The sequence below is a fragment of the Argentina silus genome, assembly GCF_951799395.1.
Source record: "Argentina silus genome assembly, chromosome: 3".
NCBI classification, from domain to species: Eukaryota; Metazoa; Chordata; class Actinopteri; order Argentiniformes; family Argentinidae; genus Argentina; species Argentina silus.
The window spans coordinates 10,868,524-10,896,371 of record NC_139657.1 but is presented as its reverse complement, the minus strand read 5'-3'; the positions used below and the strand labels follow the sequence as shown (position 1 = coordinate 10,896,371).

At 46.2% G+C, this 27,848-nt stretch overlaps 2 protein-coding genes across 3 annotated transcripts in view; one reads left to right on the top strand and one right to left on the bottom strand.

Moving 5' to 3' along the window:
- scaper (S-phase cyclin A-associated protein in the ER) overlaps positions 1-24,131 on the bottom strand; it is a 59,935-nt gene extending 35,804 nt beyond the window's left edge. The window contains exons 1-20 of one of the 2 annotated variants that reach the window (XM_083667025.1): positions 23,864-24,131; positions 19,959-20,076; positions 18,680-18,756; positions 17,774-17,971; positions 14,338-14,438; positions 13,759-13,875; positions 12,702-12,829; positions 12,241-12,500; positions 11,363-11,719; positions 9,695-9,862; positions 9,470-9,536; positions 9,234-9,384; positions 8,920-9,031; positions 8,268-8,408; positions 7,871-8,026; positions 7,616-7,758; positions 7,313-7,394; positions 7,030-7,182; positions 5,091-5,198; positions 345-481 (exon numbers count right to left, since the gene is read on the bottom strand). In XM_083667025.1, the coding sequence (XP_083523151.1) occupies positions 345-481; positions 5,091-5,198; positions 7,030-7,182; positions 7,313-7,394; positions 7,616-7,758; positions 7,871-8,026; positions 8,268-8,408; positions 8,920-9,031; positions 9,234-9,384; positions 9,470-9,536; positions 9,695-9,862; positions 11,363-11,719; positions 12,241-12,500; positions 12,702-12,829; positions 13,759-13,875; positions 14,338-14,438; positions 17,774-17,971; positions 18,680-18,756; positions 19,959-20,076; positions 23,864-24,031 (2,942 nt within the window). In that variant the 5' untranslated portion in view covers positions 24,032-24,131. The remainder of the gene's footprint in view (positions 1-344; positions 482-5,090; positions 5,199-7,029; positions 7,183-7,312; positions 7,395-7,615; positions 7,759-7,870; positions 8,027-8,267; positions 8,409-8,919; positions 9,032-9,233; positions 9,385-9,469; positions 9,537-9,694; positions 9,863-11,362; positions 11,720-12,240; positions 12,501-12,701; positions 12,830-13,758; positions 13,876-14,337; positions 14,439-17,773; positions 17,972-18,679; positions 18,757-19,958; positions 20,077-23,863) is intronic. The other variant, XM_083667026.1, reaches the window with a different exon arrangement.
- Positions 24,132-24,324: 193 nt separating this feature from the next.
- On the top strand, positions 24,325-27,640 carry rcn2 (reticulocalbin 2; the record flags this gene model as incomplete). The annotated part of the gene is made up of 8 exons (XM_083666673.1): positions 24,325-24,405; positions 25,160-25,305; positions 25,413-25,515; positions 26,271-26,467; positions 26,599-26,712; positions 26,919-27,012; positions 27,131-27,273; positions 27,497-27,640. Exons 1-8 carry the CDS (start codon positions 24,387-24,389, stop codon positions 27,638-27,640), a joined length of 960 nt encoding a protein of 319 aa, XP_083522799.1. The 5' UTR covers positions 24,325-24,386.
- Between the last annotated feature and the right edge of the window lie 208 nt (positions 27,641-27,848).

The following is a 27,848-nucleotide window of genomic DNA, read 5'->3' as shown; positions in this document are numbered from 1 at the left end:
CATACTCTAACATACTATTGTACAGTGGAGGAGACTTCGGTTTTGGCAGCACCGTGGCAGCAATTAGGGGAAAAGCTCTTAACAGGTGAAAGCCAGGGCCCTCAGATCGATTCCCAGTTTTCCTCCCCAATCACAGAAAGTGGCCATAAATTATGCTCATCAGTGTTATTCTGTGGACAGCTGTGATGCACATAACGTCTGCTCTCCATCTCCTTGTCACTCATAAAGGGCCCCCGCCACAGCATTGTCCTCTGTGCCTGTAGAAGGGTGTCAGGGAGGTGTGTGTGTGTGTGGTGTGTGTGTGTGTGTGTGTGTGGGGGGGGGGGGACAGATGGATGCATCACCTGGAGTTCATCCGTGCACGGAGCTTCTTTGCTTTCTTCCGTGCCTTCTGCCTCTCCTCACCCTCCTTCACGCTTTCGGAGGACACAGTGCTGTCTGTCACGATGTCCACGATGTACTTCTTCAGGGAAAGGTGCTCCTGAAACATATCAGACCATTACATGAGAGATAGTCTCACCAATAAACCATACATAATAATATTCTACCCGATCTATCCATTCTGATGTGAAATTGAGAAGTGCAACACAAGCAATCTGGAGGAAGTAGACAGTTCTATGGAGAAGAGCAAAGGTGTTGAGGATGAATTGGGCCATCAGTGGCCAAACATCTAGGGTCCTGTATTCCCTCGACAGACATGTGCAGGTCCTCCTCTGGCTACTAAAAGAGAGAGCCCACCTGCTGTCTAAACCCCCAAATATGTTCATGTATTACCTCAGGTTTCATTTTTAAGCCTGGTAGCCCCCCCCCCCCACAAATCTGATATCAAGACAGAACCTGGGTAGCTCTCTAGTACACTACAGCAAAAGGACCCGCTCAGAGCCATCACCAGTCAAACAGAGAAGGTGACACCTGCTCTATAAACACATACCTGTAGCTGATATGTCTTAATGACAATAGAAAAGTAGCAGCTAAAGCTAAGCCCGGGTAAACGGCTATAAGTAGAAGCTTTAGCCATTGAAATAGCAGGTGTGTGGCCCATTGTGTAATATGCACCTCTCGGCAGAGGCATTGTACCCTGTAATTACTGTATCAGGACCGCTAATACCTGACGCCTGTTTGAAGCCACATGCCCATGGTAATGCTGAAGGGGGTAAAAGGTGTTACTTCCCGCTTGTGCGCCCCCCCGGGTCTGTCAGATGATGCTGATATTTCCACTCTGACGGTTGTAACCCAATTTAAAACAACATGATGTATGAGCAAGAAAACCAATTACCTAATTATCCTGACATCTATCCAGCATGGCCAGAAGATGGGATGGCCTCAAGACATAAGGGTTTCCATTGAGCAGCTCTACCCTATCCTACCCCTTGCCCTGCCTTGCCCTTGCCCTGCCTTGCCCTGCCCTGCGTGTGGGATGCCATTCCACTTTGTCACCAGTGTTAGCGCCTGCACCTGCTGCTTGAGAAGCCCATGTGATTTCAGGGGAGAGCCCTTTTTAAAAGACCGGTGTCATCAGTTGAACTAGATACTAGGAGAGGACCCAGGAGGTAACCAAAATAACAAATATCAGCCTATTTCTTTTAAAACATTTCGGACTCATTGATTTGCAATCCACCTGATCAGAGGGAGGGTTTAAAAGGTGATTAAAAGGCAGCTCCAGTTGAGATATAACAAGAGTACAATGAAGGATGGCAGTTGAATCAATGTTGCCATCTTTAAAAGGAATTAGTGAGATAAGAGACACACCTAGAGCATTTAGTGCTGACAAACATTTTCATTAGCAAAATCACCGGGCAACCAACCAACAACAAAAACAACAACAACAAAAGAAACTTAAGGTCGTTTCAACTTGCATGCCTGTCACCTGTCCCTAACACATTAGTTTGAAAATGAAAAGAAAAGGCATTATAAGATGTGCCATATTACGTTTCCTAGGAGAGGTGTGTGTCGTGTGTGTGTGTGTGTGTGTAGACCTCTGCTCCCTCAAAGCATGGGGTTCAGCCTGCAGTCATGACCATAGCTCTCCCTTGCTTGAGAGGCAGCTGTTCAGTAATCTCTCTGAGAGGCTATCCAGTGCTCCAGGCCTTTACTTAATGGAATTGTTTCAGTAACACCTCTAAGACATGATCCATCTCTCCATCACACAAGGGACTTTAATGGCAAGACGAAATATCACTTCATCTATAGCATCATCACACTAATAATCTCGCTACTGTGTGTGAATGTAGATGTTTCTATATGAACTATCAAAACCATAATAATTTAACTCATCAACATTACTACATGTACTGTACGAGTAAGATGCAACCAATAAGAAAACAGTATTAATGTATAAACAACCATTTCTGATATCAAATCCTTTCAGGTCATTCAACAAATAAACAATATCAATGTCATGAGTGAATAAATGGAATCGATTTGGAGATAAGCTCCTGTAAGGGAGAGCAGACTAGACACACCAGTGTGCTGCAATTGCAGTGAAGAGTGATTCAGGTGTGATCAGGCAGTATGACAGACAGGTGTCTACCAGGAGGACAATGGGAGCGGGGAAGAGGCAGGCCCCGAGGGCAGAGCACAATACCACAGACTGGCGTTGGCGGCAGAGGCGGAGTAACTAGAGACCAATCTAAACATCACACAGACAGACAGGGCCTGGCAAAAAGGGCCTCCGTAGAGGCACACACAGTCTAAGCGATATATTTCCCCCCGCACCTCTTTTGTCCGTAACAAAGACCGGAGAGGTTGGCTTTCCACTTGGTGTGAAATAGGCGGATTGCGTTACACAGCATCTTCTCAACAATATTTCACATGACTCTTCTTTTGAATGGAGATGAATGTTATCTGTGACATTCAAGGAGCACTTCATCACTGTTGACGAAAAGACACGGTAAGATCCCCGAAATACAATTGTCATTCTACGGGGACGCCCAGTTTTTTTTTGGGACGCCTTGTCCCTCAATTAGAGGTTTTGTCTGCTAGAAGATACGTACTTGCAACTCCAATGACTAGTCGAACAATCTTTACAGCTCTGTAACCTACACTTTCCTCTGACTGTCAAGCACAGACTGGCACATGGTTTATCAACCAACAAGACCTTCATTGACTACTTCCAGGAGGGTCAACTCTAGTACCCTGAGTTCATCCCAGCCTAGTGATCCCTCTGGTGGCCCAGGCCAGCGCCTGCCTCAGTGTCTCAGTGTCTCAGAGATGGGAGGAGAGGAAAGAGGATGAGTATTCTCTCTGAGAGGTCACTGGTGTTTTTGCGGTGCTGTGTCAAGGGTGACCCATAAATAAATCCCATATGTCAAAAGCAAGGGGTCTTGGATATCACCTATTTCATATTAAAACAGGACATATGACAACTAATAAGTATAAGTAAAGAGAGTGATTGCGATCCCAGGCGTTTTCTCGGCACATCGATCCAGCCCTGTTGATAATCATTGTATTTTCAATTTAATTCGCGAGTCCTTCAAAAACGGGAGAAAATGACTAAATATGAAGGCTCAGGGCATCTGCCGCCCGCTTCCACTGAAAAACTATGTAGTGACCTCTGTACAGTTCAGCCAACCATCTTAATTTTAATTAAAAATCTTTCATTCCTCCAAGAGTTATGGAACCACAGCCTGGAATATAGCTGGCAGTTGCATGAATGAAATACTGCACACCAAAATGAGCCGGGACATAAATAAAGAAAGGCCAGCTTAGTCTATCTAAACAAAAATCTCGAGACATTTCTCTATCGCCGGCTCGTCGCCTATTAAATGAAAATATGGGACAAACACCCCATAAAATAACCATACTGTCCATTAAGGGCATGTCCAATAGAGTAGTATTACTGTACCCAGTTAAACAGGGAGATGTAATGATTTCACAAGGAACAACACACTAAAAAGTGTGTACATTGCCACCGTTTGGCTCAGCTAGGCTAAACCTTTCATTGATTAGTTTGTGCAGTACAAAATGTCAACAAAGTAAAAAGGTTAAGTGGCTCAATAATTAGCAAGTGCTGCCATTTAATACCGAGGCAGTGTAGCCACTGTTGAAAAGCATTCCACTGCAAGAGACATTCAAAGAGGTAGTCTGACACTGGCTGTGGACGCGGCACTATACCGGTGAGTTGAATGCCGCCGTTGCCTTGTTTATCATACTGTCAAACAGAAAAATGACCTGCAGTTGGAAAGCAAATGATTTAGGAGGGGTAGAAGCGTATTAATTATTCCCCAGTGAAACAAGGTTTAAATGAAGCAGGTGCTGGGCCAAAGGTGCTGCATATAGCACCAACAGTTGTCAGCGTCACAAAGAGCACGCTGAAAAGCCAATCTCATATTGCAGGCTGAGAGAAGCTACCTTTAACGAGCAGCCCTCGCATGAAAAGCACTCTGTGACAAAACGGCTCGCAGACAAGGAGGTGATGTCACCCCTCAACTGAAGTCGCTGAACCCCAACTGTATACATTTCAAGGGCCATTTATAATATCACACAGCCAGCGAGATGGCCTCACACTATATGAGGGATTCATAAACAACAATGAGGCTGCCATAAAAGTATTATGACAGCACTGTGTGGAAGCCAAATCATTTTGTGTAACTATACTTGCATTTATTAATCATTTTGCATAACTATAGGAAGTATATATTAAAGTGCAGAGCAATATGTATGTACAACCAAAGTTAGTCTGGGAGACATTCATGTGTGGTTGGGTGCTGGGGGGAGAGATAAAGGGGATGGGTAACCCCAGTTAAGTTATGGGATCAGAATGTTGAGAAACTGGAAGATAGTCCAAGAAAGAGACTTATATGGCCTGGCCATACTATGGAAGCTTTCTCTCCTATAAGTACTGCACCCTTCTCTTTGTTCTTTGACTTACTCTGGTTATCTCTTAGAGAGAGACACTATTGTACTCCTAGAATAATAATACTAATACTAATACCAACAACAACAACAACAACAACAACATACAATATACCATGTATAATCGTGTATTTCATATTGGAGACAGTATCAGAGTTGCATTCTTTTGTAGGGGAGGTGGAGGGCTATCTATTGTATGAATTATTTATCCCCACTAGTGTTTTGTGGATACTCACCACTTCCTCGTCGGAGAGCTCTCGTCCCTGGATGCTGCTGCTATCTCTGACGGCCTGCTGGTGCCTCTTGCCCTTGGTGTGGCTGAACAGGTGCACCTCTGTGGTGATCTACAAACCCAAAACACACAGGTCAGGGGTCACTGCTGAGGACACAATGGACACAGAGGCAGAGGGCTTCACAAGCGCTTCCCCATGGGATGCCACTGAGACTATACATTACACTGGGTTTTCACTGAGATCAGACTCCAGGTTCGGATGAACAGAGGAGAGACCAACAGAACAGTAAGAAAAAAATAAATTGAATAAATGGATATTTATTTGGAAACAAATAATAATGTGTAGCACTATTGTCTCTTCTACCAGCATACCTTAAGTGATGAGAGCCTGGCTATAAACTAAATATGACATCATGGCTGTATTTCATTGCATTATCCTTTTTGACAGCACAGCAGAAGGACACTAATTACTGCTGCATGAAATCAGCAGTGGCTGACGGATCCACTCAAGACATCCATCTCAGCAAAAACATTTAGCAGTTAACAAATAAATACAGTATAAAACAGCACTAATGTGATTGCGCTTGTCTGAAATCTTTATATATCAAGCAGTAGTATTAAAATGGTTTTTCTGTGTGTCATATTTCTATCCAATCTTCTGTCTGTCTCTAATGGATATGTTGGACTACCTCTACTATGAACGTTTGCGGAACCAACGTTTTGCTCCCAGAACAGGCGCGTTGACCAAAATGTAATAGAACTCCAAAATAATGTAGCTGGTCCGCACTAAAAAAAAAAGGGATTTAAGGTTTCTTTTCAGGCTTCTGGGATAGGTAGACAGTGTCGTCCTGGACTACCACTACTATCCTTCTACTATACTGTACTTCTACGGTACTGTACCATACGCTGTGCGACCTAGCTGGTGTGGTTACCTACAGTATATCTTAAGCGGAGGGCAGAGCTGGACTGGACTTTGTACAGCAGCGCATCGAAGAGCGAGGTGGAGAAAAGTAGTGTGAAGATGAACGATTGCAACAAACAGGAGGCAGGTGAGGGGGAAAAAACTGTGTTGTTTTTCTGCCACTGCTGGAACAAAGCCCATTTAGGAAAGCCTCTGTTTAATGTCATTAAATAGAGTGCTGGCTGCTGACCTATGGATGATCTCTGGTGTCAGATGCTGGCCAAGGTCATCTGACATTTTAACAAGATTCTACCCCCCCACCCCATCCCCCCGCCCCACCCGGTCTCCTCTTTAGTAGTTTGGAGCTCCCAAGGTGTGTCAACCTTGTTGCTGCAAAAGCCAGCCCATCACAGATAAATGTGCCTGGCACTGGATTTGTTGCTTGTCACTTGAAAAGCATAATCATGCCCAGTCATAAATCTTCACCCCCAGAGTTCATGTTTAATCAATGCAGTTAAATCCTCATTTAAATGCATTCTCTTCCAAAATCCTCTGAATCACCTTCTCGTCAGAATGTTTATGCAGATAGTCTGCCAAGCAACCAAGGGGGAGGTGTCCATGGCTGCTCTGCTGACACCAAGCTAGTGCGTCCCCCCCCCCCCCCCTTCTGTTCAGGTTAAACAGTGTCTCATGTAAGCCAATCAGTCTCGCAAATTAGTGCATAGGAATTAAGATAATGAAGTAAAAGGGCGAACTTCTCACTGGAGACGAGTGGATCGAACCAATTAGAACAAATATGCTAAACAGTTCTCTACTCGGTATGAGATGGTCGTCTAATGTCAGTCTAAAGCTACCAGATGTTTCGTAACGTGTCTGGTGTCAGAGACAAAATGGACGCCAAGGACAACTGGGGGGAAAAGACCCATCTGTAGGTGATGATCTACCACAGTAACAACCTTTCAAAGACATGTTATAAAAAAACAAAAAAACACAAAAAAACACAACACCCATTTGAAAACCCATTTGTCAAGTGATTACACACCACAACATTGCACAGAGAGCACTGTTTCTTGCGCTCGTAAGGCGTCAGTTTGGGGGCGTAGTCCGTGTTGGCGTGTCTGCCGCTGCTGAGCTCGGCCGCCTTCTCCTTCCTCTGCTCGATCTGCTCCATGTGCCTGCGGCTGCTCTCGTCGTGCTGGGGAGAAGGGGGAAAAAACAAGCCAAGAGGTCGGTCGGTCGGCCAGGAGGGGGAAACGGGAACGGTTGTTAGAAAGCTATAAAACGGGTAGGCGGCGGTGGGCTTGTGCGAAGCCTGCCTCGCTCACCTTCATCTGGATCTTCTTCTGCAGTTCCTCCATGGCCTCCTGCTGAGCTGCGCTCAGGGCAGCCAGACGCTCCTCACGGTCTCTGTGGAACAGAGGAGAGAGCCACTCCTAGTTTTACAACAATCTCCCACAAATCTATGGTCTCATTCGGTCATGTAAAAAAAAAAGCAAGGCGAAGAGTTCATAGACAGTATGTTGTGACAGCATTTCAATCTTTTACACCTCTCGTTGTACGAGTTCCCACACTGGGGGAGAAGGTTCCTGGCTGAGGCACAGCACAGCACAGTACAGTACAGTACAGACCTGGCTCTCTCACGTGCAGCGTCCTCCCTGGCCCTCTCCTTCTCCTGCCTCTGCTGCTCGATGCGCGCCTCCTGCTCCTTCCTCCGCACCAGCAGCTCCTCCACCCGCGCCTGCCGCTCGGCCTCCAGAGCCCGCTTACGCTCCTACACAAAGAGGGGAGAGGAGAGACATCCAACAGTCAGGGTCAGTACTGCCAGGGTGAGACCCGGGGGCACCTCGGGGGGGACGGCATGGGTGTCTGTTTTCCTACAGTACCTGGACGGCCTCGTCTCTGGCCTGCTTCTCCTCCTGCCTCCTGGACCTCTCCTCCTGCAGCTCGTTGAGGCGCTGCTCGTACTCGTTCAGCTTGGCCAGGACGTCGTGCCTCTTGTTCTGGGCCTCCAGAGTGTTTATGAAAGCGATCTCGTTCACCTGAACACAGACACGAGGGTTAGGACCGTCTCATAACATGACAAAGCACGTCTCAGTCAGACGGCGCAACGGGAATAAATACGTTGATTCCAATAAGGGTTTTAATGATTTGAAATTGATTTTCATGCCGTGGTTTTCGCGGCAATACTGTGTCTTTCGATTCATTGAATATGGAACTTTCTTTAACTCGTAAAGCATATGAGGCTGAAACTGTTCCGATATCGGGTTGCAGTCGTCTAACCTTGGCCTCCTCCTCCTGGGCCTTTTTCACAATGGCCTGTAGCTGCAGCTCCCGCTTGAACTCTGCGTGCAACAGTTTCTCGTCCATCATCTTCCGCCGCTGATCCAACAGCTCCTCCTTCCATTTCCTGACCTCCTTCTCCTGAGAGCAGAGAGAGAGAGAGAGGGGGGGGGGGGGGGGTAAAAGCATGTTAGGGAAAGAGAGCAGGCTTGAAGGAACAGACAGCTTGGCTCAGCTCATTTCACTCACATACATTTTCCTAGCCAAAGCAGACGACGGTCTTTTGCCATTCAAAGCGTTTGCTTCTAGTACCCTCTCCAGTATGTCCACAGGGATTAATGTGAATATACACCACTCCATGTATTTATGTGGTTAATACTCTGGATTATTCAAGGACTCACTCATCTCACTAAGGCTTGGGAGAACAAAAACAAACGTCATGAAAGATTGTTGAGTTTGGGCTCCCTCTCTCTCAGACGTGTCTGTGGCCAGATGGGCTGAATGGGAGTGAGGGGGCTGTGATATTTAGTGATTCTATCTGGCAGTGTGCTGACAGAAGCTCTCCTCGTGGCCAGGCTGGGCTAAGCCAGGCTAGGCTGGGCTGTTTTGCCCCTGGCTCTAGTCTACCAGGCCCACTCACTCACTCACTCACCCTCTCCAGAAGCTTCTGCAGTTTGTGGGTCTTCTCCTCCCGCAGCTTGTCCCGGAGCTGCTGGGCCTTCAGCTGCTTCTCCTCGTGTTTCTTCTTGGACTCAGCGATAGTTCTGCCAACAAAAAAAGAAAGAAAGAAAAAGAAAAAAGAACCATTACATCTGCCATCTCTCCCTCTCTCTTCCCCCCCACCAACACACAGTCGCTGTGGACTCAGACATTAAGGTGTCTCGGGTTCTCTTAACAGACGTCACTCTCAGGCAGGTGTATGACTGTGTGGGTGTGGGTGACCGTGTGCGGGTGACTGTCTGTCACCTTTTGCGAGACGGAGAGGACAGTTTCTCATGCATGTGGATGCCGTGGCCAGGGGGCCGAGCAGGCTCCTCTTCCACAATGTCCCCCCATGAGGTGCTCTGACGCCAGGGCTCCCGCGCTGCAGTGTGAGGAACAGCAAGGGTAAGTGAGTCTGGGTAATAAAAGCAAGAACATCATCAACACCCATTCATGTCATTACAGCTGAACAACCAACTGAGCAAAGGGGGGGAACATACCTTCATAGTCTGCTAACATGTCACTCCAATCTATGTTGAGGCTACAACTTCCGCTGCCAATGCTAGCCTGGGGAGAGAGAGAGAGAGAGAGAGGAGGTTATCACTTCATAAAATTATGGATTAATTACAAAGTGAGGGGACACACAATATTTGAGGATACAGGCCATGCTGCTAGTGCATCAAAGGGTTGTTATATCACTGTGTGTGTGTGTGTGTGTGTCTTACGGAGAAGTCACTCTCGTTGTCTGTCTCCAGTTCGTTGTTCTCAGCCTGGATCTCCCGGGTCAGCTGCTCCTCCTCAGCGATGGCGCTGGCTATGGCCTCCTCATTGGCCTTCTCCAGACGGTCCGCCAGCTCCTCCTTCTTAGCCATGACCTCGGCCATGGACTGGGGCTGGACACAGGGACACACACGCCGACTCACACACAGCACAGCACTCTGCTGACCTACTGGCAGTCAGGTTCTATCTCCAATTCTCAGAATGCATGTATTGGTTATCCCAAGATTTTACAATACATTTGACTTAAACATTTTATGTAAAGATATTGTATGATAACGACAGCTAAAATAGTACCATTCCATTACCAACGTTTAAGTGCATAATTCTGCTTAATTTAAGTTGTCATCGAAACACTATAAAAAAAAAAAGAACATTGAATCAAAACTGTAGCACATTCAACACACTCAACCACTGCAAAAAATCACCACAAAAAGTGAGGAAGCATTCAGGAGTCATGCAGGACGAGTTCACTGTGAGGATGAGGAGATGGTGGAAGGAGGCACAGTGACTGCAGGGACCCGTTTCACTAACATGCTTCAACCGATTTGAAAAGGGACGTAGGAAGGAGCGCTAGATATTTTAATAAGCCTGACGCAGTCCAAATGTCTACTTCTTTGCACTTAGCGATCCCACATCAAAAACAATCCATCAAAGTTGAATTTCGACTAGATTGTAGGTGTGTATTCTAAAAAAAGGTTGGGTTACGGGAAGATTACAACAACATGGGTTTCACTCAGAGCAGCTCCGACACGACTTACTGTAGGGCACAGAGAGTTACCGGCACTCCAGTTAACAGCCACTGCTGCGGTTTAACTTAATGAGGAAAATGAGGGAGAGATTTCTCTCAACACTGAGGCTGTTTGTCTGTCTTTAACAAGGGAACTGCAGTGGAGTCTAAACAGCTCTAGCCTTATCTCAGCCACCCAGCGAGGTGTCTGGAGTCTGCACTGGTCTGGGTCCAGCACAAAGACCAGGTCTGCATTTGATCTGAGCTCAGATAACCTTCCTGATAGACCGTTTACAAGACATCCATCTCTTGGTTTTAAGGAACGGCCTTCATGTGAGGTTAAAGTGCAGTAAAAAAATATCTATGACAGTAGCCATGCTAGTGAATGAGCGTATCAGGGAATAATGTTGCCGTAAGAGGCAGTAATACACCTGAGGGCTGTCTTATCACTATTGAGAAAAGAGGTCATCATACAAAAACAGTCACCTGACACAACCATTGAACACATGATGTGACCTCTGGCCTGACCTGACCCCCCTCACTTGACAGGACCTGACCCCCTCACTGTCACAGGTTTCCCCTCCCATTTCTTTCAAAAATGAATGTTGTAAAGTGCCAACTTCTTCACCACAGCCAAACCAATGGGCAGGCCACTTCACAGACACACCTTCCAGAGCTCTATGGCCTAGTAGTCCTATGGCCATCCCACTCCCAGACATTCACCAACACCCCCACGCAAACTGTCCTGCCTGCGAAGGGGCTTTTCCGTGTCAGAGCTGGAGGTTTTTCTTTAGAGTGACATTGTTTAGGCGGTGAGGGTCCCCCGGGGGATCCCCTGACCTCCCCGCCCTCCCCTCCCTCTGCTCCTCCATCTCTCAGCACTCACAGTGGAAAGCTCTGTGGGGTCCAGCACACTCTCCAGTTTCACCGCTGCCATGGGAGTCTCAGGCTGTTCTGGAGCAGATGTTGCCGTGCCCTGCGACGCGCCCCCCGTGGCCCCCTTCATGTCCCCCCAGGCCCGCAGAACACCGAGCCCTTCGGTCTGGGCTGGGTCTGGGGACGGGGGGAGGGCCAGAGCAGGGACAGGGACAGGGACTGGGTCGGGTAGGGTTAGGGTAAGGACTGGGACAGGGGCTGAGGATGGGGTAGGGTCTGGGGCTTGGGAAGGGGTCAGGGGGGGAGGCGCGTCCTCACAGGGTGCGTCGACACACTGCCCCGAGTCTTGCACACTCTCTGCTGGGGGCTGCACCGACACAATCACAGACACACACACACACGCCCACCATTAAAAACATGCGCATTTCAAGCATTTCATGAGAGCAATCAAAACATTTGACACGCACACAAACACAGAGCTGAAGACACACATCATGCAGGGAAGTTGGCACTAACATGCCCTGAACATCCAATTTGAGATCAAATGAAGAGAACATGGGAAATACATACATTTGTATTTGCAAAATCAAGCAATGCCTAGAATCCACCCATACCCAGTGTATTCTGAGACATTGAGAGAGTATACAATTTCATGACAATGAAAATGGTATTCCTGCCTCTGAAATGTCAGAGCACAATCAATCGTCTCAAAACTGATATGCCCTGTCTGGACAGCCTGTCTATGAATACTGTGGAGCCCAAAACAAAAACAATGTGGCTGATAAAACAGTGTTGAGTTACTCTGCTCCACGTCTCCTGTCTTCCTGAATAATTGATATCTGGTGACTGCTGGGTGAGTGACGTCAGTGTGAGAGAGAGAGAGTGTACCTCAATCATGTGACCCTTCTCAGAGTCTTCCGTCTCCTCCAGGGGCACCAGCTCCTCAGGGATCGGCTGTTCCGTCTGGCACTTGCCTTTGTCAAGGGGGCAGGGGGGCCGGAGTTGCAGATTCTGGATCTCCTTGTTCATGTTGTCCTTGGGGCTGATGTGGGCCACAACTGGGCTGACCTTGGCTACGATGGCAGCGGATCGAGGCTTAGCGGGACGCCCACGCTGGACAGTCTCCCAGCCCTCAGAGTCCTTCTTACCTGAACACAGTAAAGAGCACATACTCCGCTATTTTTTTTTTTTTTTTACAAAAGCATTTGTTGCCAGATGCACATCAATCAGAAGGGGATACATCCTCAGACAGGTACAGTATACGCAATGACAATAAAAGCACACTCAACAAAGCACATGATAGTACGTAGAATTTTGTGTGTGTGTGTAGATTTGAAGGGGCAGTGTACCTGGTTTCTCTGTCGGAAAAATGCTACCTTGGTTGGGGACAGGGAGGGTCTGGGAAGACTTGACCCGGTCAGCCCAGCTGGGACCGGTGTGAGAGAAACGAGCTACAGCCAGTGTGGGTGGAGGACCACTGGAACACACACACACACACACACACGTCAGAGCCAAAACAGAGATATAGCAACCCACACTAAAGCATTTCAACCACAGACTATTACCAATATTAGTGTGAAAGAGACCGGCTAGTTTTGTCTACACAACTGTGACCACGGCCAGTCTGTCCTAGAACAGCAGTTCACACGATGGCTGTGACATCACTACTAAATCCTGACTACTCAACTCAAGCAAACAGGTGACCATGTGTGACCAGCTCCATGTGCCTCTGTCAGGCTGGTGTCTGTCTGACCCCAGCCCAGCATGCCCCCACTCTCTGGGACCACAGGGCTGGCTCAGCCAGGCAACAGACCTCCATCACGATCAATACCCATTTCCTGCAGCATCCGATTACAGGGCACTGCACGTATTGAACCGATGCTTCAGCAGTCTTTAACCACACTTTGATCTACACCTCCTGGCTGTTGCTGTGGTGAAGGAGTGAGAGACTCCACAAATTACATTAAACAAATGCCTGGCATTCTACAATCAATTGCACTATCAGTAATACTCTACCGATTCAGACCAGGGCTTGGCAAATGATATCGTCATATCTAACATTGATTTGTTAATAGGGGGATTTAAATGACCTTTAAATCTAATTTGTGTTCGAATGTGTGTTCTTTTTTTTACCTCTCTCTGTGAACATCTAATGATGGCTGACAAAATCTGGCTGTGAAATGGTAGACTGTGGCTGAGGTGCTGAATAGAACCATACTGTGGGCCATGCTGCATCCCACAATGTGCAGAGAGGGAGTATAGAATACGTCTTGTGTGTGTGTGTGTGTGTGCGCGTACACATAATGGATCTGACTACAGTAACAAGCTATTTACTTTCAATTCAGTTCAGATCACAATTCCTGGAGGTGGTACCGTGGTAGTGATAGTAGTAGTACTTCAGCCTACCCAAAGCTGAGGGCCCTGCGTGCGTTTGGAGAGGGGACAATCCTGTCAGAGGAGGGGCTGGGCATCACGTGACGTCCCGGTGACATCTTGCGCACTTCCCAGGCCAAAGACGTGGGTCTGGATTCAGAGTGGGAGGAAACATCAATCAAGTCTTTAAATCAGTTTTTAATATACTGTGGATCAGCGAGAGATGTTTACCACACATTAGGGCCCAAAACACAAAAGTTTCAGGCTGACCGGTCGATGAACAGTTAATGTACAAATTGGGAGGCATCTTAAAAGCTTGGAGTTTTTTTTTATTTTTTTATACCTTAGTCAATTTACGGGTGTTGCGGTGATTCTGTTAAGGAGAAGCCAATAAACTGGTGGGATCACCTTGACTAACAGCCAAGCCTATTGATCTGCTTTGTTTGTGACTCAAAGCCAGGGACCAGAGATGGCACTTAGAGATTTACCTCAGGGAGCAATTGGGAATGAATGAGAAAGAGAGAGAGAGAGAGAGAGAGAGAGGAAGGGGGGGGGGAACGAGAGAGAGGAGGGGGGGGGGGAAACGAGAGAGAGAGAGAAAGCATAGATCACCTGTTCTGGGCATCAGTCTTCTCCAACTTCTCCTGCAGCTGGATCCAGTCGATGAGAGCTTTAAAGTCCCGCACATAGTTGTCCAACATCATCAACACCTCCTGAAACGCAGCCAAACATGTTTCACAGTCAGATACAGTGGAGGGGGGGGGGGGGGAGGGGGAGGGGGTTGGGGGGAGGGATATCGCAGTGAAGTGAATCACACAAAGGGAAAGCCGTATTATGTTCTCCTGGAAGGTCACTTATTAGAGACAACTGAGATGATAATAGGAGTAGTATGATACGAGGATAATATTCAGCTCTCGGAGAGAGAGAGAGAGACAGAGGGGTTGTATGGAAAAAAGGTTACTGATGTGATGTCAGGGGGGCGGGTGTGTAGTAGCTGTGTGTGTAGTATTTGTAGACCTATTTGGTGAGAATCACAGCTCTAGCTCCAGTCCCACAGCACTCTGGGGCTCCCGTAACCCAAAACCCTTCCCCACCTTCACAACATATACAGGGTAGGGCATCTGGGCCTAGGCAGAGTCACAGTCACCAGAGCATATCTTACACACACACACACACACACACACACACACACACACACACACACACACACCTCTCTATTTAACCCAGAAGAACCCAGAAAGAACCTTGGGGAGATCCTTCTCCCTGCCCCACTGATCCACCACAAGAGGTGGGGGCAGACATTACCAACGACATCACCAGGAGGGGCGAAGACTAATTGAATTGGCTTGTAATTTCAATTTCTCACAACTGGAACTGGGGAGAGCCTGATGACGCCGTGTCATTGTCCATCTGATACCCCATCTCAGAGCCGAGGAGGAGCTACAGTAACTCTGCACCCTCACGCTGGGAAAAACTGACCAAAACAAAACGGATTCAATTCAGCAAAACTGCTATATTGAGTCTATTGAAAAACCACAATCGGCTTGTTGGAGACAATGTTGACGCCTCTGTGTGACTGAGGAGAGAGAGTGTGTGTGTGTGTGTGTGTGTGTGTGTGTGTGTGTGTGGAGCCGGTCCCCCTCTCAGCAGCAGGAGCGGCCCAAGAGCTCTAGTGAAACAGACTGGGGGGGTGATTGATGGGGAGCGTGGAGGGAGTGGTAATTGAGAGTAAAGCTTCACGGTGCTTTTAGTTAATAGACAAGTCAGCCCAGTGAAAGATGTGTCCAGCAGCAGCAGTGGCAGCCCTGCTGATTAGAGCTAGTTAACAGCCAAGGCCCACCGCCGCTGCTGCTGCCTCCTCCTCCTCCTCCTCCTCCTCCTCCCTCATTTGGTAATGAAGGCTGCCTGGCCTGCCACAGACGTGGAGGTTGGAGGGGAGAGGCATGGCGTTGGTGTGACAGAGTGACGGCGAACGAAGAGGCACGGTAAAAGCCTCTCGCCTCCCAACACGCTCGCCTCAACACAGTACTTGTAGAACATTTTTCATGAGGCCTATAGGAACACTATGGCGGCGATGAACAGGTCATTGCATTATCATCAATGCAACCCGGATGAGAGAGATTATAGAGGATTTAGAGCTTTAATTAGTCGAGTGAAAGGCTCCTCTAATCTTACTGCCACTTCAGATTGAAAAATATATAAAATGGAGCCTATGCCAACCAGGTGTGTTGGTTTTTTCGGGGGTTTTTTTACCTTGAAGTTATACCCTTTGTCATACTCTATCACTGTGTGGAAGATGCCCTCTGACTCTCCCTATCGCTAGGACGCGTACCGCTTCCGCTCTGCCGGGTGATGTGACGGTCGCATGAATCAGAGCTCAGACAGGACAAACGGCTGATCAGAACTAATTAGGCCGGGGGGCTGCGGGTTAAAGAGATGTGGGCGTTATTAATATACAAGCATAAATCAGCCCGATGTGCTGCTCTGCTGAACAGGGTCTCTCTCTCTCTCGAGCGCAGAAGGATCCAGGGCGGGTGCAAGGTTGAACCGCCTCGGACGGTACCGTTCAACGCCTCGATTCATAAAGACAGCGATGCATCCATCTCGTCACGTCAGAAGAGTCAAATCTCTTCACAATCGTAACTGGATGTTTGTCTAAACTAGGTCTAACTGGCTGGAGGGGGGTTGTGTCTTGACACTTAAACACTTAAATCAGACTTCTGTTATCCGGATACGAGGATTAGATCACAATCCGAACTCAATCAAGCCACAAGGCAAACGCAAATGTGACTTTCTCTCATCTAGACCGGTCCAGTTGGATGCGATCATCCTATTCGGTTCACAAAAGTCGGACTTAATTGTCAAGTGTGGATGAGGCTAAAGTGATGCCAAATCACCAGAGCAGGATGTGTGTGCGTGTGTGTGTGCGTGTGTGTGTGTGTGTGGGGGGGGTGTAGTAGAACGTGGTGGGGAGTGGTTTGTGTTGTGAGAGCACACAGAGTGCAGATTTACACCGCTCCAGGGGATTGTGGCCGGGTGTTATCAGAGGGAGAGCACTCTGCTTCCTCTCCAGCTAATTCCATCATTTATCAGACAGTCCATTAGGCTTGGGCTGGGTGGGACGGGGGGACGGGGGGGCAGGGGGCACGTGAGCACCCAGCGCCCGCCGCCCGAGCCATTAGACGTCACAGGGGTGAGAACACACACACAAAACAACAACAACAACAACAACACACAGCAGGAGCCTGTCAGACCGCTCACACGGCCCCACCATCCACATTATAGGCCGCACCACAGGAGCTCTGAGTTCCAGCAGCGACCGCACGCGGTCACTAGAACCATGCTCGGCATAATGCTGCATGGCAGGCCAATCGATACAGCAGGGCCAGGACAGCCCTGAGGCATTGTTACAGCACTGTCTGTCCCTGCTTAAACAAAAGCACTACTGTTCAGCAGAATCACACAGCTCTGCTTGATGGACTTAACACAACCAACATGGTACTATAACATTCTTTTTTTTTTTAAAAAGACTAAAAAACTGGTTTTAACATTCTGTTTTTGAGTTCACCTTCCTGCACGCCTCAAACAGGGACTCGGGGGTACTGCTGCCCTTCAAGCCTTGGAACAGTGGAATCAGCCAAGTTCCCCCCCCCCCCCCCCCCCCCAACCGCACTGCCACAACTCTCTAACAACACACATCCACATCCAAATTGTTTACACTCGGTCATCAATTTCCCCTCCCTCCAGCCAGGCCCAGGAGAGAGCCCTGTGATAATTCTCTCACCAGCCAGCCTTCAAAGCCCTCACTGACACAAACCAGAAAACAAGAGGAATGTGAGAGCATAGGCAGAAACCGTGATCAACTCAATAGCGCCCTCTAGTGTTCCTGTAGCGTAGGAGCCCTTTGCTACTGCTCATATTTCTCCACTTTGTGGGATTGATGATTGTGACCCTGTTGACCCCCCCCCCCCACCTGCCCAACCCCCAACCCCCCACTCCCCACTCCCCGAGGAGCCATTATTAGCCTATTTGGGATCCAGAGTACTACCTTGCACTCCACCACACTCTGGTCAGATTCACAGGTGACGTAGATCTCGTCCACGGCCCGTCGCAGGTTGTCGAAGAGGAAGGCCCAGTAGCGGGCTCGCAGGTCCACCTTGCGTGGCTGTCTAGCTTTGGTAGGGCTCTTCTCTGTACCCTTGTCAAGCAAGGTCCCGGCTGGGCTCTTGCTGTCCAGGCCTGCATTCTGTGACAATGAAAAGGAAAAGGAGAAATAAGTCAAGGAAGAGCATTCATGCATTAGCCTTGTTGTTGTTTTTATTCTATTCCCTTATTCTAAAAATAACTTGTGTGTCGTCAATGCAAACGTTATGCCTAGTAAGTCTCTGTAGGGTTCAGTCAACTGTCTTTGTCCAATAACAAAGTAGTATGTCCAGTCTTCATTGTTGACCGAGTGTTGGGACATAATGAAATCCGATGTAGCTAGGTGTATGACGCCCTCTAGTGATACATGCACTCAATAGCACTGAGCAGACATCTTTACTAGTCTTAAAGGGATACCATCTGATTATAGTTATAGTCAGATGGTTCCTTCTCCTGAAAGTAGTCCATGGGCCAGGAGAAACTGTAATCCATGGTTCAGAGTTGTTTAAATAGCCACTATGGACTTCAGTTACTAACTTTAGCCATGGTTAACAAAAACAATCTAATGGGATAGAATGGATGCAATGAGACAAATGTTTATATTTGTGGCCAAATCACCTTAAAGTAACTACCAACCAAGTCAGAGAGTTCATTTGAGTTGATTTAGCCTGGCAATTTTCTACTTTCCATCTGACTATAAGGTGTAAAAAAAAGTGAACGATCCTATATTTTATCAAGGAGGGAAATTAGAATGTGTCAGGGTAATTTCAGCTTCCATCCACATTGATTTAACAGTTTACAATATGCCCACCTGTTTCTTATTCCTGTGTAGTCCAGAGTTGATTCTCTGAGCCCTCAAATTGCTGTTGGTGTTGGCCTTGGACTTCCCTGTGAAAAAAAGAAGAAAGAAACTAAACTGTAACATTTCAGACCCAGTAGAACAAACCATCTGCCTCTAAAGATACTCGTCAGCATGGCCTTCACAGAGCTCCAGTCACCCTTTGCCAACTCTATTTCCCAAAACGGAACATAGCCTGAGGGAGGAACCAAAACAGAGAGAAAACACATTCTCACTCAGAGGAGAGATGGAGAGCTGCATTTAGGCCTTACATAACACAGAATTGACCCAAAAGTCCTAAAAGCAAGCCAGCAGAGATTTGCGTTCCCTGCCTAACGTTCACAGAGAAGGTAAAAAATGAGCTTATTTTGACAGCTTGCCCAAATGAAGTGGAAAAAAAACAACTGTTACAACGACCACAGTGCTGTGAGCATGAGCAGGTTTCATCTCCCATCCTCATCTGTTGCTGTGAAGCGTCAGCCGTAGCAGAATGATTTATCGAACTAGTGATGAAAAAAAATAGCCTACAGATTAAATAAATCACGAGGATATACTGTATAAACATAGAAACACTGTGTTTGTTCAATCAAATGATTTCTAATGGGTATCACAATCCAATATAACGGTTATTGCAAACTAATTGTTTTCCCTTGCAGCTAGAATGGCCTCACACAGACTAAACGCAAAGTAATGCTGTCATTAATCATACTAAGACATCATCATCATCTCCCTTACGCAAACCAACTATTCACGGGTCATTTAATATTACTGTAACTAAATGGCTAATCATATTGGACAGCTTGTGGGAAGTTTACAAACCAAGTATTCAATCAAAATGCCAGCCATCTTTACTCTACCCAGGGAGGAGAACAATCTAGAAGAAAGAGCTGGGAGGTGAAGCAGAGGATGTCATTTCGTGATAGAACACACTGTATTACAACTACAGTAAGAGCAGTGTCTGGAATTACGTGACTTTGCCTCATCCCACAATGGCTTGTCCCTGCTGTGACCTAGTTAAGCGACTCTGCTGTCCCCCGTGGACAAAAGGACTTGAGTCATGCACCGTAAGTCAACAGAAGCACCTGCCACAGGACGCCAACAGGAGAATTAATGGGGTCATCCTAACAATACAATGCACCTTGCAGGCCCAAAATGAAATGAAAGCAGCTCCAGGAATAATCACAATGAAAAAAAATATTGGAACAGACACATTTTGCTGTGTGTGTGTGTGTTTAGTAGAAACGTCACTGACCTTCCTCCTCTTTGTTCTCCAGAGGAACGCTCCAGGCGATGAGGTTTCGAGCAGCGCGGCCCTCCTCTGCCACTATCTTCCTCACCTTGTCGTGGCTGTTGGAGCGCTGAAAGGACGCCTGTTGACAACACGGACATCTTGTCATTACACTCCATACTGTAGAACTGGATGGGTTGAGGTCATTACACTCCATACTGTAGAACTGGATGGGTTGAGGTCATTACACTCCATACTGTAGAACTGGATGGCTTGAGATCATTACACTCGTCAACAAGCTGTGGCAGAAAGCTAGAAACTTGATGCAAGAGCGCAGCAGGGTTGACCTACTGTACACATGAAGTATGCATGGGCGCACTTTAGGGCTAACTTGAGGAGACACTTTGGCAGACACGTGTCCTAAACAGAGACGTCACATTTTTTCATTCCTCACACCTATGTATCATGTTTACGTTTAATTAGCAGGTTGGTCTTCAAATGCCGAGGCATAATACAAGAGTACTGTGTCGCAATGAAGATACCTGAACCCTCTGTCCTCTTGCACCTCATGTGACATTGGTCATATAACGGCCCTGCTCCACTACCGTCATCCGCCACTGAGGGAATGCTTCCTTTGAAATAGAAAATTAAGCTATGCTGTTAGCGTCACGTCGTGTCCAAGCTCAAGAATTGGCCAGATTCAATTCTGTGCCGTAAGGTGACCTGACGCCAAATGTCTTGCTCACCCCTAGCTTGTTCTCACACTCTTTTGATCTCTCACCGCACATGCTCGCTCGCACGCGCGCACACACACACACACACACACACACACAGTCTAGGATCCCATGCATGAATGCCAAGAGCAAATCGGCTTTCCGCTCTGAGTCCTCATAAGCACTGAGTCCCACTTTGCAATGCCAATTAAAGAGTAATATGTGCAGTGTCTAGCCTATATGAATATATGAAAGTTATTTTGATATTATCAGGGAATAGGCTAGGCCTCTCAGAGGATGGTCATTCCTAGCCTATTTTTTTGTGATATTAAGAACTCAAGAAGGACATTTTATTTCATGTTTAAGTGAATTTTTTTTTTTTAAAGTCAAACCTAACTTAACTAGGCTACAAAAAACCTGATCTGGATCTGGACTTGATCCATACTCAGGCGTTTCCCTCCTCACAACTGAGTCATGGGACAAATTGCCCACGTCATACTGGCGGTGGCATTGCCATTCACTCTAATAGGCTGGGGGACACTTATTTCCATAACACAAGAAACACAAGAAACTAATTAGAATGACTCTACCAAGACAAGGCTGTTGTTAATCCGTCAAACAGCTCAAGTGTCATCCATAGCAATACGGTGGCGGATCTAATGGTTAACCCCCCCCCCCCCCCCCCCCCACCCCACCGAGAGGTAGCATATGCCATAAACCATAATGCTAATGTAGCATGCTCACAGAAGATGCTCATATGGCTCATTAGGTTTTACACATGCATAAACAGCATGCAGTGTCATGGCCTGCAACAATTTCCTGTCCCTCGGGAATACAACTGACCTACTTTTAGTGAGCAAAAAAGATTCTTTAAATGCAGCCACAGCTCCATTCTCTTCCATGGAAATGAAACTATACTAGATAAACATCAAACACATACAGCACATCACAAAGAATGCACATCACGAACAGAGAGGGGGTAACCGCACAAAACAATTGCACAAACAGCTAGCTAAGTCACCATCCTAGCAACCCCTTTGCCCAGCTGACTGTAAATATTTACATTATGTCTCTTGGGCTTGGCAGCCATCGGATGACAGATAACGTGGAAGCCTTGGCTCTTGACTGACGGCTTGCTGCGCTGTCTTAAGGCAAGGCTTATGGCAATGCTCCCTTGATCCACTTAATCAGCTGCAGGCGACCTGCCACCTGGCCAACACCGTCGGAGAGGAGTTGCTCTTTTTGGAGCGAGTTTCTCCATTTCAAATAGCAGACAGGGTCCTGTTATGCTTACTGGTTTACAAACATTCGCAGGAAAGAGCCCGTCCTTTCTGCCTTGCGCTGAGTGAGGGGGCAGGTGTTGGGTTTCCCCTCGACAAGCAGGTCTAAGAACAGACACATGCAGTAAGAGTGGGGGAGCGCTCGGACGACAGACACAGAGAGAAAGGGAGAGATTAGAAGGTACATACAGAATAGAAGTAGAGTCTGTAAGCAGGTTCCTCGTCCTTATCCGCCCCTGACATACTTTTGCAGCGCACTTCAGGCAACCCGTTTCCCCTCGCTGGCATTACCACTTGCGCTAGGTAGGAGACATCGTCATCTGACAGCAGGACCAAAATAGACTCCACTGTGCAGCTTGCACTGCTATAGCAACTTGCCCGGCTGTGTCAACTTGTCCACCAATGGCGACGAAGAGAGAGCCGAGTGCTTAGCGGGCTGAGAGTCCTTTCACCCCGACTGCTCTGTCTGTAATCAGGGCTGAGTCCTGAGCACACTGCTGAGCTAGCAGCCACCCCCCTGGGCCCTCGCCGCTCGAGCCGCTGCTCCTGTCCGTCTGCCTGCCATCCAGCTCTCCTGTCCACCGCACACTGCTTCCTATGTTTATAGCTTCTCTCCTCTCCTCTCCTCTCATCGCACAGCTCTGCATTGCAGCCCCCTCTCTCCCTCTCCCTCCGCCTAAGACACAGTTCTGAGCAGTCATGTGCACACAGCAGGCCTGCCCCTCAACCCACGTCCTCTGCTGCCAGTGATGAGAGTGTAGCTCCAGGCTCAAGGAGTGTGCTAATGCAAGCCTGCATCAGCCAGAGAGGCTGAGGCTCTGCGTCCAATAGGACTAGGCAGCGGATGAATCACACAAGGCTGGAGGACCAACACAACCCCACATGGATAGACTGCTTTGTGGCATACGAGAGATATTTCACAGTAAGCTTTTTGACTGTGTGAAGTCTGCAGCTGCACAGCAAGAGATTTATTCTGACTGATCTGGGTTTCATCTTGAAAAAAACACCATGTCTACACCTTGCCAAAAATAGAAATAGAAAAAGCCCAAAAATACACTTTTTTTAAGCAGCAACAGACAGTAGGATAGAGTGAAACGGAGCTGGAGCCAGCAGATTCTGTACATTTCTTTGTGTTGCTGTTTATTGAAGCACTCCGATATCAACTTAGCAATGACAGATCAAAGTCATGATAAACAACCTTTTCCTAACAATTGGTACCCAGACCCAGATGTTAAATAAAACTGTCAATAGCCACATTATTACAGCTGACAAGGTTGTCACATGTCGACAAAGCATCCAATCATCATAGTTTATCATGCTACTGTATCAGAGTTGCCATCTCTGACTGTATTGTCTGTACATAAATAGTTTACAGACAGGAACCTTTATGCGTACTATCAAGCTTGAAGGGCATCCTATGTAAAACTGTGCTAGTCCCAGTGTTAGGCCTAATCAAATGATAAACTAAACATTATCAATGGTTCTCTCTGATTGTAGCGATGGACAGCCTACACTTGAGAAGGTCAGATTGAATTGTAGAAATATGTCAACCCTGTTATGTTTCTTTCCGTTTGGGTAGCCTAAATGAAATGATGCCCACACATAATCGACATGTTCGATCATTAACACACCCCTCAATAACACTTAGGCATGAGGAGAACAATAATGCAATTTCTGGTTAATCCTTAGTCGTGGAACCTGTTCTACAGCATCCCATCATACAAGAAAACACAAAAACATGTTGACAGAAATTGAAAGGGCCAGCTAAAGCCAGAGTAACACATTAACCCACCGTCTTTCACACAGCCGACGGAGCTTGGGCTTTATTCAGGTGTCATCATATAATATCTAGGTCACATACTTCGCTTACAAACCTAAAGACCTTTAGAAGTACAATTCATATTATTAGCTGATCTAGCAACTTTAACACACATACCTTCAAAGCGGTGGTAATTGCATTCCTGCTTTTGCCTCCTCCATGCGAGGATCCTGAGCTGTTGCTACCAGACCTCTCCCTACCGTCCCCGCCTTGACCAATTCTTGGGCCGAGTCGGTGCTGACCAGCGCCACGCCGTCGTCCATCGTGGCGACTGTCTTTAGACATTGACGTCAATCTAACTCAATGCTCAGAATAAAAGACAAACTCTCTTCAAAATGAGCGAACTCGTCCTGTTTTCAGTGTCGGTGATGGAAACGACATGAGAGACCACTGACAGTTAAATGCAACCGAACTTTAAGCAGGAAGTGTAATGGTCATACCGATGACTGACACATTTAACATCCAATTACTGTTTTTACAAGGCGGATACAGAATGTATATGAACCAATCATATGCCATATCATTCGGGTCATAGGGTGCGACCAAACTATTGCGACCATGGCAACCAAGTAAGTGGGCGGGATAAAAACAAGTTGTCAAGTCTGTCTGCGACTGCCGTCATTTCTGCTATTTTCAAATCATGAAGTCAACTTTACGAGGTAACAGGAGTGAACAATTCATTTAAAATACCTAGTAATGAGCGGACATGTCGTTCAGTCGTCTTTCTAACTGGCTAGACCGGCTAGACACTTAGTTCGTCCTCCGACCTCAATTTTGTCAGCGACAAATGCCGAAATGGGGACAGTAATTTACCAGTTATTGTATGTAGCCAAAGATGATCCTCTTGGGTGTAGCTAAACTATTGTTACTTTCTTGTGAGGAATGTGCTTGTAGCCCAGCTGCATTTCAACGTCGACCACCAGCCGGCGCTATTATCTTCGGATTTCATAGGCGCTTGAGAGCACCAGACGTGGGGGGTTATAGGTCGGTTTCCAAGACACAGATTAAACCCGGATTGGTTTTAATCTGTGTCTGGGAAACAAGGCCAGCAAAATGTCAAGTACTGAATTTGATCACCAAAACTCATCGCATCTTTGATTTGACCACCATAGCCCTTCAGTGACATTCTTTGGTTCAGTGTTGATATTTCAGGGGTACAGTACTTGATTAGCTTTGACTTTGAGTTTTCACTTTTGGAACTATCCACTGTGTTACACTGTAAACTCTTTTAAGTACTGCATTGTGTTTGGTTCAGTACCTATTTTCAGACATCTATTTCTGAAAAGTGTGTATAGAGGCCCATCATTTATGGTAGAATTCAGCAATACTAGGCCTGTGTTTTGTAAATTGTAATCAAATGTATACTGTCATGAAAAACAAGTTTTCTTATGCTTTTTATTTGTGTCCCGACAGAGATGAAATATCCGGTTTTAACCATTGCATTGTTTGTGATGCACTTTGCCTTTGGAGAGAGCTCCCACAAGCACCTCCATGAAGATCATTATGTGGGTCACCAGCACAACCCTGAGCATGACATGGATGTCCTTCTTGGAACTGAGGTTTTCAATTCATCTTTAATCATCATTTGAAATTATTTTCATTCCCTCTCTACCTTATAATATCAAATATATGCATTATCTCTTGTCATGTTTCACGTGTTTTATAGGACAAAGATGAAATAAAGAAACTCAGTCCAGCTGAGCAAAAGAAAAGAGTGATGGAAATTGTGAAGAAGATAGACACAGATTCTGACAGATATTTAACATCAGGTAAAAGTTTTTTTTAATTTAATTTGGCTTTCAGTGGAAGAATCAAATAGGTCTACCCAGAGTGGTATATTAGAATTCCTTCTTGAGCACTATGAGTCTACCTACAGGCTAGATGTACTGTATGCGAGTTCTGTATCATAACCTGCACGTGCAAATATCGACGTTCAAGCACTTGTCCTATTCGTCAGACTATAAGACGTATTATCATGGAACCAAGACTTGCAACCCAAACTTCGCAGGTTTGCATCTGCTTTGGGACAATTTTGACAAAAGTGATTTTGGCGGTTTTGTTGCTAATTCTTGGTGCTAATGTTTGCTAATACTTTCTTTACACTAACCACTTCAAATATGTTCCTAACCTTAACCCTAACTACTCACAGTTAATGCCAAACCCTAACCCTTACGCTAACCACTCAAAGTTAGTGCCTAATACTGTCTAACCATCAGGTTTTTTTATTTTTTTATCTTGGCGTCTATCATTTTGTCAAACTAGAACATTGCCCAGACATAGTATAAGGACGTTTTGCAATGATACCATGTTGTCCGAAGAATGTTGATTTAGTAATTTAGTGAGTTTGAATCCCCTGTGAAATATTGTTCCAGCCTTGAATGGCTTTTAACACATTTAACACACAATACACTATAAATTCACTCCACTGATGAATACTATGCTGTATAGTCTAATCAAATTGCATCCCGAAGTTAAATAGCTAAATACATTGAATCTACTCTAAATGCAATTACTGCATCCCCAGAGGAGATCACACTATGGATACAACATGTCTACAGGAAATACGCACTGGATGATGCAGGGGAGCGCTTTCCTGAATTTGACACTAACCAAGATGGTGTTGTTTCGTGGGAAGAATACAACATGGTTGTTCATGAACGGGTCATCGATATCGATGAAAATGCCGTCCTGGAGGATCCAGAGGAAGAGTCTCTCAGATTTGTATGATCACCTTAGTGGCACCATCATAGAAATGTCAGGAATTGTGCACAACAATTATGAATTGTACATGGTGTATATGGTGTACATGGTGGTCTTCATGGTGGTCTTCTTTTACTTTGAATATTTATTAGCTCCACATAAAGGAGAGGAAGCGCTTTGACTTTGCTGATGTGGATGGCACACCAGGCCTTAACCTCACGGAATTTCTTGCCTTTACACACCCATCTGAAGTGGATCACATGGCTGTAAGAAATGTTCTTTTCACAAGATTTGCACAAGAGAGTGCACTCTCCGACAGTGGTTTCTAGACTGCGTTGATAGTTCTCAGACCACAGTAACAGTTCCATGTTATCAGATAGTGTAACCCCATTTGACTTAAGATGAGAAAAGCAAGCGCTAGGACTACACACATTTGATTATGTAATATTCTTTTGCATGTTTTCTGCTATAGGATTTTGCCATTGAAGATGTGTTGAGTGAATATGACACAGACAAAGACGGGTTCATCAGTCTAAATGAATTCATTGGAGATATTCGAACCAATGGTAAGCCAGTGAACAGAATCAATGATGTCTATATGTTTTGTATAGTAGAGTGGCAACACAATATGTAAATGCCCAGTTAGCTCCCATGCTTTAGTAATTTGTGTTTGTGTACTGACAGAAGGAGATATCCCATCACAGTGGGAGATTGAAGAAACTGTGCGCTTTGAGGACCTCTATGATCAGGACAAGGATGGCAAGTTGAATCGAGATGAGCAACTCCGTTGGGTCGCCCCTAATAGCTATGGCTCTGCACGAGAGGAGGTGGGCAGCCTAACACCTGCAGTTTCACATGACCAAATCCCATTTACAACACATGTCTCCTCAGGGTGTCTTCCTGCCTGTGAAGTACAGTATTTTGAGCCATGAAATGGGTGGTTCTATTCTGTTGAATTTACATACAAATACATTTGCTAGAGTGAATTGAAGTGGAAAATAGATTTGAGTTTAGACTTATTCTGTTGTTTTGCTCCCATGTTTTCAACAGGCTAGTCACCTCATCAGCGAGATGGATCAAGATGGTGATGGGAGACTCTCGGAGACAGAAGTTTTGAAAAATCTAGATATTTTCATGAATAGTGAGGTAACAGACTATGGAAGACAGCTTCACGTACCACATGATGAATTGTAACTGCTCTTTTTTTTATTATTATGTTCAATAAATGTCTGAGTGGTTTTCCTCTATTGTTTTACTTTTATATTTCCATTATGTTATGAAAGGGTTGCTTGTTATTTTGTTCTTGTACATGGTTTCCCTTTGATTCAGCTTTCTATTAGCTTCAATGACAGCTACATAGATCGCACAGGTATGAGCCAACGCCAGGTTGAAAAGGTTACAT